Here is a 12,641-nt window from a genome sequence, read left to right as displayed (position 1 = left end):
TTAATTAAATAAAAGTTGTAATTTACTTTTGCATCAGAATGGTTCAAGACTAGCCTTAATTGGTGACTGTTATTCTTCGAATCAAAAGTGACGTTCCTGGGCCAGTGGCTACAATGGTCGGGCCAGTGATCTTTGAAAACCAGTGGCCCAAAAGTGTTTCCAAATATCAAACTACACAGAATAAGTGCTTTCAAAGTTGACCAAAAATGTCTTTCGAATATTCATTCTAAAAAAAAAAACCAACACATTAATTTGAACCATTCGAATTTCTACTTTCACGTATTATGTGCACAAGAGGGCAAACCAACACAACCACGCAAGTACTTATAGGTATGAGTATATTCATTTAAAATGTTTTTTACTTACACATAACAAAATAAACTAATAATATACTGTCTCATAGCATAAACCCGTAATTAAATACCACCGATCTCTCTTGCATGTGCTCTCTCTCTCTCTCCCTCCTCTCTCTCTCCATCCTAAAAGAAGGAAAACAACTGAACTTGTTCTTTGTGCATTTGATTTTCTCTTTGCATATAACATTCCGTACCCCCTTAGCCGTAAGAGCGTGTTTCCCAGCAGTTTGCTGATCTTGTTCAGCTCCGGGGCGGGGGCACTGCTATTGCATACTGCCAGGCTCTCATCTGTGTCATCTCCTCCAGTACAACCACCTGCACCTCCCGTTTTTGTCCCTCTTATAAATAAACAAGGCGATGGAAGCGCAGATCCAGATAACTTTACTTTTCCTCACTATACCGCGTCCTCACTTTACCGCTGCTCCAGATCAGCAATGATTTCTTTTCTTCATCTCCGTCACCGCAGGTGGTTCATTTGGTGTTTGCTTGTTAGTGAGCAGAACGTGAATTAAAGGTAGAACAACGTTTCTGTGGTCACTTTGAAAGGTTTAAGAATCTCATGTACCTGTAGTTAATAAATATGTGTAATTATTAGGATAGGATTGCATTTTTCCAAGCGGTATATTTTCCCCTGAATATTAATTTCCACATCAGAATGTTCTTTTAATTTTTAAATTCAATTATATATTTGAATTTTCAATATTCTTTGACAGCCCTAATAGACTACACAAATCTGCATCTGCTCTGGATTTGTTTAAGGCAGAGGAAAACAAAGTTCTGAACTCAGCACACAGCTGCATAACTGTGTCTGTGTAATATGGGCAGATGCACGTCTAAGTTAGTTATGTAATGCAACAGATTGATATCACAAGAAGAAGCTATCCACTGCCATTGGCATAATAGATGACAACATGTTGATCAAGCATCCAAAGTGGAAGTCCTGTTTGATACAGTATACCAGTGTACAGTACAGCCTTGTGTGAAGAGTCATTCACGTCAGGCTGGAAAAAGAGTAACTGCGCTGGCTTTGCCTTTACTTTCTTCACTTTTCCTACTTTCACATTTCTTCAGGGAATTTCTCCAAGTGTGTATACACACTAATTAATCCCTGCTCATATAATAATTCAACAATTCTCAAATATTTTTTAGGTCCTGTCTCTGGACTTATGCAGATTCAGAGTAAAACACAACCCTCTGTTTTTTATGATCTGTACGGGTCACGTATCAACTACTACCCGTTACATCACTTGTCAGGATGCCAAAACGTCTTGATAATCGTCCAGTACAGCAGAAAGCACATTAACCAATCATTTTGGCCTGTTTTCTGATACTTTTTGACCTCAAGCCTTTTGTTTTTACTGAAGATGTACATTTATAAAAAGTAACAGGCTACAAATTGTACTGTATTTTTATAATAGTGACAAAATGTGATCTTCTAAAACAAGTGGGCATTTTTGATTTTGGCAGACATGACTTGGACAGGTGCTGTTGTGTGTTTAAGAACCATTTTCTCCCTGCAACTGTATGGAGTGATTATTAACGGTGCACAATATTTCCTGAAAGAGAGATGTAACCCGATGTAACATTGAAGATCATTGATGTGTTAGTATGAGCCCGTTATGCATTTCTTCCCTTGGGCTTCCTTTCTAGCTAATCTGGCAATGAATTACTATTATTATTATTATTATCATTATTATTATTATTATTATTATTATTATCATCATCAGAGCCTTGCAGCCCTTCTTTAAAAACTTGTGTGTCTACATCACAGTGAATAGAAAGGGAGTCTGTTTAATATGAGTGAACCAAGGTTACTCCAGCCAGTAATATGACTGGCGCTAACCTCTGGTGAACTGAAGGATTATGTGGATTTATGCCTGTGGAAATCTGTGCTTGTGGATTGGTAAAGGCCTATAAAAAGAGAGGGGAAGCACCACTGCGCGGGTCATTTGAGGGTGCCGCACATTGTGTGTTTGCCGCCATTAAGCCATTAGACATGCTTGCGTTGGCTCTGGGCAGATGTTATGTTTTGCTTTGTGAGGGACATGTTGAATTCCTTGCGGGACTGAGTCGCTGTGTTTGCGATAAAGACAGGTTGTTATGACTTTCAAAGGGAATTTTGTCTCTGCTCACGCCAGTTGGGGGTTAACTGATAGAACAACATGTACAATTCAAAAGCCTTCAATTTGACAAGGAAAATAAAAAATGGATTTTGACTCAATTCTCAACAACTAACAACATTTGATCTTTTCCCAAGTTTTTAAGGACAATATAAAATCGCAGTATTTTGAATATACTTACTCTACCTAAATACCTGAAAACATGCACTAATGCTATCAACTGTGTTCTTCTCTGTGTGCAGTGGAGGACTGACTTTGTAAATGGTTTGGTGAAGATCCCAAACTCCCATGAGACTCAGGAAGAGTGCCTGGGCATGGCGGTCCTGGACATGACCAGAACGGCCAAGGAGAAACAAACATCACCGCTCGACATTTACCACACTATAAGGTACAAGAACAAAGACGGTTCCATTGGAGGAGACTTGCCTGCAAATATCTCTCCTGCTTAGCACTCTTTGTTGTAATGGTGTTACTGTTAACGTTACAAAACAGATTTTCCTAATGCTTTAATTTAGTTTTGTATTATTGACACATTTTCTTCTCATATTTTTTGATTTGTTTATGAAACCAAACCAATCCTCTTTAACACACAAATTAGCAGTGAAGGTATAACTAATACAGCTATGCATGAACTTTAATGATGACTAACAAATTGCCTATTTAGGCTTCTTATCAAAGTATTAGGTCAGAGAATAAGTTAGCACAACTAAGAGTATTGTAGAGTGTTTTTTACTTCCAATCCTGGTGACTTTTGTCTTGTTAGTCCAAGCTTGAAGTTTTTGGGCCTTAAGTTTTATGCTGTAACTTTAAAGATTTACCCTCTAACTTATCTCTAGCTATAAGTCCTTCTTGCCAAAGGACGTGAAAGCGCAGATCCAGGACTGCAACTTCCTGACCCGCAAGCGTATCCGCTTCCGCTTTAAGCGCTTCATCCAGCAGTTCAGTCAGTGTCGGACCACGGCACGAGACCTCAAGCTCAAGTACCTCATCAGCATGGAGTCCCTGGAGAGGGCTTTCTATACTGAGACCTTCCAGGTCCGGGAACCGTCCAGTGGACTGCACATCATCCTGGTGGCAGCGGACAGTGGCATCCAGTGGTGCAGAGAAAAATTAAAAGATACTGGCCAGGTTCGTAACAGTACCTTTACTCTCTTTATTCACATTTCTCTGCAGTGATATATTTAATGTTTGATCACCAACATTTGGCTACATCAGACAGAGGATCATTCTAGTTCACTGAGACCATGAATCGTATCTGAAAATGTACAAAGATAAAAGGAAGACCAACAGAATTACAGCATTGTGTTCCTGGGCATGCAGATTAAGTCAAACTTCACTTCACAGACTTGTGATGTGGGACTATGTTTTCCACCATATTTGTGTGTATGTTTTGAAGGGTAATGACACAACATTGTTGTTTGTTTGGTTCCCCAAACACCAAGTCAAATTCCTTGTATGTGTTAATATACTTGGAAATCAACCCGATTCTGATTTTGGGGACACGCGGGTAAATGTTGTTTTATATTTTCTTCGTTCAGGAGCTACAGACCTTGTGTGACTTTCCTGATGTCACTGACATCAGTATCAAACAGGCCAGCAAGGAGGGTGCTGCAGAGAGTCGTGTGGTCACAATCAACAAACAAGATGGCAAGATTCTGGTAAACCTCATTTTTGGATAGCTGCCTTTTACTCTGTTGTAACCAAGCAAGGAAACCGGAAAATCTCAACAGCCGTGGGCAAAGAAATACCAGAAATGGATTTCTGCATGATACAAGGAAATCTCAGCAGCTGTGGGCAAATAATTATAAGAATTAGGTTCCCATGCAAGCTTTTTATGCAACATGAGTTTTATAATACAGAGTTTGGGGATAGTTGGAGAGTGGTTAAGTTCACTTAGAAATAAAACACAAGATACTTGTGCCATAATGAAAAGGATAAGCCCTCAGGGAGGAAAACCCTTCTCCCCATGCTCTTATGCCCCACTGATCCGTCCATAACCTACCACATGGTCCTTAGTGACCAGCATAACTCACATAGCATTGACAGCTTCAACAGACCCGGGCTCTGTTCATGCAAGTTTCAAAGTAGAGACCACACAGATACTATCTACTCTGCCACCACCCAATGGGTAGATCCTCTGGAAGTGAATTCACCTTTTGTTTTGCCAAGTTAGGCCTACGACACCTCGTGGAGGCGTAACAGTTAGCTCCACCGTTCTGGAATCAACTCCCCCTGACGCTAGCCCTCACTGCCAGTCACACCCGTGTGTGAAATGGAAAAGAGAAACACAGAGAGAAGAGTCTGTGCTGTTAGAAAGTTCATTGAGTAGTAGTAGTTAGTTGACCATGCCATGAACCCTTACATCGCCCTTCGCCGTCCAAACCCTTACTTCCCATGTCTAACAGTTGTTTTTCTACATTTTAGGAGCTGGAATTCTCCAGCCTGTCTGAAGCCCTCTCCTTTGTGTCCCTCATCGATGGCTACTATCGTCTGACAACAGATGCACATCACTACCTTTGTAAAGAAGTAGCTCCTCCTCGGCTTGTGGAGGCCATCGCTTCACATTGCCATGGCCCAATCTCGTGAGTGAAGTATAAACCAAGCCCTTTTTATATTACCAAAATGATGGGGAAGTTTTTCTCCCATCTTATGCAGGTTTCTTATGCCCTCACCAGCTTACTTGTCTGACAAGCTAATTTAATTTTCCAACACTGTCAAACCAGTCGTCATACTCTATTGTAACAGTGATTAGCAAAGCTTGACAAATGGTGCAAACTGGCACAGCCACGAGTTATATGTATCATTATTCACACTCCTACATCTAATCTTTACAACTTAACTGCACCTCTTTTCAAATAAACAAGTAAGTCACCGACCTCAACTGTTACTGCATGTTGTGTTTTGTTTTACAGAATGGAGTTTGCCATCAGCCGGCTTCAAAAAAGTGGAAACAAGCGAGGATTATACATTTTGAGATGTAGCCCAAAAGACTTTAACAAGTATTTTCTGACTTTCCCTGTTCAGGTAAGTCAAAGTCAGCACTGGTATCTGCCATATCTTAATGTGCATTAATACATTAGAGGAGGATGAGTAAGCCTTGACACAGTTTTTACTTAAGCTTGAAATTGTGACAAACAGAAAACCTTGGCCTAAATTAAATAAATATCACAAAAAAATGTCATTGAAGTCAGTAGATATCTGATATATGAATATGTACAAGACAACAGGCCATACTAAGGCTTACAGTATTTTTACATACGTGCTCCTGAAAATATCCTGAAATGTTCAGACAGCCTGCCCCTGAAATCTTCCTGAATTACTTTACTGAGTGAGGGTCTCAGGAGGCAAGCCATGTCGTAAAAATAAAACGGCAAGATGTCAGACGAGCAACAGAGTGCGATGCTATGATGGCAGTTTTTGCCTTTATATCAGTGCTATGTGTAATTGGACACATTTGCAGTGTCAATGAAAGAGTTGGAAAGAACATACTTGTGAGCAGAAAACTAAGTGAAGCTGTTTCAACACATGCACAAAGATCACACAGGTCACGCACCAGTCGCGTGATTTGAAAAGTCATAACACCCCTCCCACTTGCATGCTGGGAATTTTCCAGTATATTACTTTCTGCGTTCACATATTTGTTGTGCCAAAATTCTTGTGGAAATTTGACCAGGGGGATGTAAGGAAACCTTTTTGACAAAGTTGGGGAGAAACATTTGGCTGTTTGTGTTCAGACATGCAGCTCACACTGAGAATTTTGGCAAATTCTCAGGAGTTGTGTGCATGTGTGAATATATTAAATAATAGTGTATAATTTAATATATGTATATTTGAGCTCCTTTCTCATTTTAATGACAAACATGGAGAGTTTTGCTTTAAAATGTGCTTAACTGTTGCGATACGTATGTGGCAAAAATACCTCCTAGTTTGTAGCAGCAGCTTGTGTATTAACCCGCATGCATCACTATGGACATTTTTGTCCATTTGGTCAAATTTTACCTCTTCATCTGGCCATCATTTTGTCTGTGTCATTGCATATGGCACCATTTTTTGTAAGAAAGACTCTCTTGACAAATTTTGGAATGCACATTTAATTTGTTTAATAGATCAATAGAACACTGAAACATTTTTACTACCCTCTTAAGTCATTAAGGACAAAAATGTCCACTTACAAAAAACTGCTATAAAAATAGAACAGATTGATATTTTTTTCTGCATACATCTCTCATCTCTCTGCAAACAACTTCAGCCCTGCTCAAAACTACCAAACATTCAATCATTTTTAGGAATTTAACCCTTTAAATGCCAGAATCATGTAATCAAACTGGCATTTAAAGGGTTAACTTCCTGATAATTACACAATATTTGATATTTCTGAGCAGGGCTGGAGTTAATTAAGAGATTTATGCAAAAAAAAAGTAGAAAAAAATATTAATCTGTTCTATTTTTATAGCAGTTTTTATAAATTGGACATTTTTGCCCTCCAATGTCCAAACAGAGAACTACATTTTAAATCTGATGCTACACAAAAACTAACAATGCATTGAAGTCAATATTTTGGATAATCTTTGAAATATCCAAGACTGATTTGAAAAAAAATCCCCCAGCCACCAAATATTTTTTAGATGGAAAATAACTAATTTTTGTGTTTTTTTTCTTAAATAACAACAGTGACATCAAGTAATCAAACTGGCATTTAAAGGGTTAAATTCCTAAAAATTATTGAATGTTTGGTAGTTTTGAGCAGGGCTGAAGTTGTTTACAAGATGTATGCAGAAAAAAATATCAATCTGTTCTATTTTTATAGCAGTTTATTGGCATGGACATTTTTTGTCCTTAGTGACTTAAGAGGGTAGTAAATTAAACTGATGCTTGAGGGTTAAATATTAAGTGAGTCTAAATAGAAGTGCTTCGTTCTTTATAGGCCTTCAGACTCGGCTCCCTGGTTTGTGTTTTACTTCGTCACCTTCAGAGTTGCACATGCGTATAGCAACACGCTTTTTCGGAAAGGAGTTCCTTTTTTAAAATTCCTTCTAACTGATTTCATCATTGAACCGACACCAGCTGGATTTAAGTCACTCTTAAAGTCTGCCTGTTTGTAGTAGCATTCTAATTTTTATTGATTCCTTAAATGAACCTCAAATGATTTCATTGTAATCTCTGCTCTCCTCTTTGTGTGTGCTAGGTGTATGATGCAGTAGAATACAAACACTGTCAGATCACCAGGTCTGAAAGTGGGGAGTTTAACCTCAGTGGAACCAAAAGAAACTTCAGCAGCCTGCAGGAACTACTAAGCTGCTACCAAAAGGAAACTGTGCGCTCTGAAAGCGTCATTTTCCAATTCAGCAAGTGCTGTCCACCTAAATCCAAAGGTAAAGCAGACGCTGGAATAAGTTTAAGAGATATGGTATACGATAATAAACGATAGGAGTGGGCTAAGCTCTGTTGTCAAATGCAACCATTGCTTCTAGCTCAATAACGGTTAAATTAAAGTTTGTTGCATGTTATAGATATACACAGGTGTCCCAGAGATGCTGTTTTGAGACTCTGCGTTAAATATGGCCGTAAACTGTACTGCATAGGGCAAAGAGGAATTGAAAGGGCAAAGAATCAAGCCAGTTCTCTGGCCAGCCTTTAACTTTGATTGAGAGTGTTAGTGAGTGAGTGTGTAAATATTGATTGAGTAACAGAAGCACAATGTGTATGAACTAGACACTTTGAATGTGGTGATCTGTTTTCTCTGTAAATGTTGGAGAAAAAAAAATGCAGACATGACATGTGTCTGCATTGTCTCTACAACTGTGGCTCAGTTGGTAGAGTCTGTCGTCTCTCAACCGGAAGGTTCTGCAGCCACATATTTCAATGTGTCCTTGGGAAAGAGACACAACCCCGAATTGGTCCCGCTGCTTCGTTGGCAGCGTATCAGTGTGTATGAATGGGGTTAGTTACTTCTGATGGTCACTTTACATAAAAGCCTCTGCCGTCAGTGTGTGAATGGGTGTGAATGGATAGGTGTGACATGCGGTGTAAAAAGCGCTTTACTAGCTCACGTCGATTTATCATTTAAATCTCAAACCTCAGAAACTCCTTCTCAGCTTCTAAGACTATTCCCACTTATCTTCTCTCAAACAGAAAAGTCTTGCCTCCTGGTGTGCAGGAGCAACAAAGGCTCTGAAGTGCCTCCATCTCCATCACTACATCGACACAACATCAGTCAGATGGTGTTTCACAAGATCAGGAAGGAAGATCTGGAATTTGTAAGCTCAGTTTGCCGGTTCTGGACAGTCTCATAGTCTTTGTCTTACTTATCCAAATATTCTGTACATGAAAATGTACAACACTCTTGAGTTATCTTGTAGTTTTGAAATACTATTCTTACTGTTCTTCCCTGCTTTAACAAATGCTTTAAATCCACTACAATAATCACTGGTGAAAGTTTAGGATTTTTTAATGTTAGAAAATGAATGACAACTGAAATAATGTCCTTCTTTTCAGATGGAGAGTTTAGGTCAAGGGACATTTACAAAGATCTTCAAAGGGGTCCGTAAAGAGCTGGGAGATTACGGACTGGTCCACCAGACTGAAGTAGTCATGAAAGTCCTGCACGAAGCCCACAGGAATTACTCTGAGGTCTGAAGCTTTGAAGCTCTTTCAAATTTGATTTCTAAATAGCAATCAGTATTTGGTAAAGAAAAAGGATATTTGATTATGATTGTGCATTTTCTCTGTCCTCCTACATTCAGGCTTGAAAAGCTTAAGCAAACTGAACTACAGCGCAAAGGCTGAGAAGTCATAAATTGCTATTTCATTCAGACAGAGGCTGAAAATGTATTTGAGATTGTTTTAGAAGAAAAATTCAATATCTTGGATACCACATTATTGTACAGGTGAATTACTTGTTGAGTAATTAATCAGTTTATTGACAAAAAAGTGTCCACAATCGATAGATTATTCAAAACTTTTTTAAAGAAAATTTAACATATTGACACTCTGGGTCTGATTGAAATGTAACTTTGGGCAGGACATTTGAATCCCTTTAATTTTGTGCTAAACATTTGGAGGACATCCACTTGATTGGTCAAACTGAGTCTTTTGAGGTTGTGGATGTGTTCTCCCTCACATGTATTAGAAGCTTGTTGTATTACTATTGATGATGATGATGGTAATGGTAATGACGATTGTTTTTGTTTGATAACGACGACTTATAAGATGGTTTCTATACTGATTAGAGCTCTCAAGAACTGCCGTCAATGTTGTGACTCTGGTCACTTCCTGTCAGCACCTGTGTGTCCAATCGGACTCAAAGCTGATCGTTTGCTCTTACTGACATTGTTCCCTTTTTTCTAGATCCTTGCTTGTGTTGTACTTACTCTCTGATGTACGTCGCTTTGGATAAAAGCGTCTGCTAAGTGAATCATAGAATTGTATTATAACTGCCAGTATGAAAAGGGAGAATGATTGCATCTAGGAATACCTGTTGAAATATTTGTTTGGGCACCTTGTCAGTATCTACAGTGAAAATATCTTATATGAATAAAAAACAACATTAATTGTACCTAACTAGTTTTTATAATGTAATTTATTTTTCCTGTACAGGCGCACAAATCATGTGTTTATCTTTTGTCTTCTTTTGTCCTGCAGTCTTTCTTTGAAGCTGCCAGTATGATGAGCCAGTTGTCACATAAACACCTGATCCTTAACTACGGCGTGTGTGTCTGCGGAGAAGAAAGTAAGTCAGCGTCAGAGAGACACTCACTGTACGAATAATGTATGTCCTCACACACACACACACACACATAGACACACTCACAACTCACAGTACGCATTCATTTGACTCATATTATAAGCTTATGTCATTAGGTTGTAATGATGTCAAGAGTTTACTGGTGACACTATAATCTTGACAAGACTCTCTTAGGCTCAGGGCAGTCAGTGATTAAAACCGTGGGCATGGTGGGCTATTTTGAGAAGGATTACAGTCCCCTACCCAGAGGCTCTTTGACCGGCCTCACCGACTCTTCACCTCAAGAGACTTCTGGACTGTAGCCTACTGTTGAGGCAGCTTTCTATCACAATGATCAGAACTGGCAGTGATCAGTTAGGTTATGTAGTAGATTGGGAATTATCTCCCGTTAAGTTCCTGTGAGCTTTTTTTGTTACCCTGAGTAAGAATGTGGGTGTAATATTTGGTCCTGATTGCCTTAGCTGTCCATTTTATTTGAACTGCACTTTTAGAGATACAGTCAATGTAAGGTGACATTGAGATACTTTCTGTGTAATTATTATAGAAAACATTTGACTGCTGTCTCGTCTTTTGCACAACACAAAAGAAAAAAAAAGTGTGACACAATACATTGATGCAAGTTCAGTGGAAGTAAGTAAACTTAAGAAAATAAGAAAGCACTTAAATCCATCAGTGGAAGATTATGTAAAAATTGAATCCAATCATCAGTTTTCTTCAGGGACTTTAAGCGTGTCACATCTATCCTACTGTCTCCAAAGTGGCTTTGGTTAACTCTTACAAAGTGGCTCATAAATATAACTTGCTGGCTGAGCTGAAATTTATATGTTTTAGAACGGTGGTAGTTTTCAAAATGTTTCAGTCATTTTTAACTCCAACTAATAAATGTGTTCTTATAGATATCATGGTGCAGGAGCTTGTGAAGTTTGGGTCTCTGGACACCTACTTGAAGAAAAACAAGAACTTGATAAACATCCTATGGAAGCTGGAGGTGGCCAAGCAGCTGGCCTGGGCCATGAACTTCTTGGTAAGAGTCTGTGTATACTGACACATTTACCTTTTAAACATTATTTAACATTCATTTTCTGATTTAAGGTCAACACAAATGGTATTAAAGGAGAAAATATTAAGGACAAGCTTATTTGTAATAGAACTGACTGAACAGAACGTTAAATTATACATGTGTAAATAAAGGGAATGAAATGTAACATAAAAGAATGATTGGACAAATGGAAAAGGAATAATTTCTCCCTTTCTGAACCTGCAGGAAGAAAAGAATCTAGTCCACGGGAATGTCTGTGCTAAAAACATTCTTCTGATCAGAGAGGATGACCGACGGGCCGGCAACCCCCCCTTCATTAAACTCAGTGACCCTGGCATCAGCATCACGGTCCTGCCGAGAGAAAGTGAGTTTATTTTTTTACCTCCATTTAACCTTAGTACATCTCTTTAATCAACAGGGGGCAGCAGTTCAACAAGGATGTCATTGCAACAAGCTTGTATGTCCTGGATCTCACATTGAATTGGATAACTTCCTTTTTAAATAATGAGTTTAATTTAAAATGGGTAAAATTGGTGTTCTTTAAATCATTTGCAATATGCATGCATTGCAGGAATATGTTCCATTTGTGCGTGAGAATTCGTTGAACCAGCTGATCTTCTGCCTGAAATTCTAGGGAAGAAATGTAAACTTGAAATCAGGTCGAGTGAAATGTTTGTGTTTATGATCAGTTCTGATTGAGAGGATCCCGTGGGTGCCCCCTGAGTGTATCGAAGACCCTGCCAACCTGAACCTGGCTGCAGACAAGTGGAGCTTTGGCACCACACTATGGGAGATCTGCAGTGGTGGGGAGAAACCTTTAGCAACACTTGACAACTCTAAGGTAGGGCAGAGTGTCATGAAAAAGAATATATATTGTTAAAGATATATTTATTTATGCTGTGTAAATCATGGTTAGTGATGTATTTAATAAATGTGTTTCCTGATTGTGTTCAGTTAAAAATAATTGTTGATGCAGCTTTGTTGTAACCTGCTATGCGTCTTAAGAAAACCGAAGACATATATTACATGAGTAACATGCCTGGGCAGGCAGGTTCTTCTGCATTGTGTACGCAGCCTCAAAACTTGAACTGTACGTTGTTGTCCAAACTCTGTGGAATTAACACACGAGTTAGGAAGCTGAAACTATTTTCCCTTTGCTGCAACATGAAATCCAAATATATACTTTCAACTGAATTTAAAATTGCCCATCCAGTTTTCAAAATAACAAAGCAAAATGTATTTCAATCATTTTGTACGTATCAATGTGACAATCCGGCGTTACGTTGTCACATTAAGGGATTAAACATTCTTGATCCAGATGTGCAAAGAAGCCCTGAATATTTTTGCACCTGGAGTAAATTGACGAGATATATTTGGTTAAT

The 12,641-nt window shown here is 38.7% G+C and overlaps 1 protein-coding gene across 1 annotated transcript in view; it reads left to right on the top strand.

Annotated features, from left to right (window-relative positions):
• jak2b (Janus kinase 2b) overlaps positions 1-12,641 on the top strand; it is a 34,453-nt gene that overhangs the window by 16,278 nt on the left and 5,534 nt on the right. The window contains exons 5-16 of the mRNA XM_061038478.1: positions 2,719-2,864; positions 3,313-3,604; positions 4,015-4,134; positions 4,901-5,058; positions 5,389-5,500; positions 7,662-7,848; positions 8,609-8,733; positions 8,972-9,106; positions 10,118-10,205; positions 11,117-11,244; positions 11,485-11,623; positions 11,949-12,100. Of these exons, the coding sequence (XP_060894461.1) occupies positions 2,719-2,864; positions 3,313-3,604; positions 4,015-4,134; positions 4,901-5,058; positions 5,389-5,500; positions 7,662-7,848; positions 8,609-8,733; positions 8,972-9,106; positions 10,118-10,205; positions 11,117-11,244; positions 11,485-11,623; positions 11,949-12,100 (1,782 nt within the window). The remainder of the gene's footprint in view (positions 1-2,718; positions 2,865-3,312; positions 3,605-4,014; positions 4,135-4,900; positions 5,059-5,388; positions 5,501-7,661; positions 7,849-8,608; positions 8,734-8,971; positions 9,107-10,117; positions 10,206-11,116; positions 11,245-11,484; positions 11,624-11,948; positions 12,101-12,641) is intronic.

Source organism: Labrus mixtus, chromosome 5 (genome assembly GCF_963584025.1).
Source record: "Labrus mixtus chromosome 5, fLabMix1.1, whole genome shotgun sequence".
Lineage (NCBI taxonomy): Eukaryota > Metazoa > Chordata > Actinopteri > Labriformes > Labridae > Labrus > Labrus mixtus.
The sequence above is the reverse complement of the archived record's forward strand: the minus strand, read 5'-3'. Positions and strand labels throughout refer to the sequence as shown.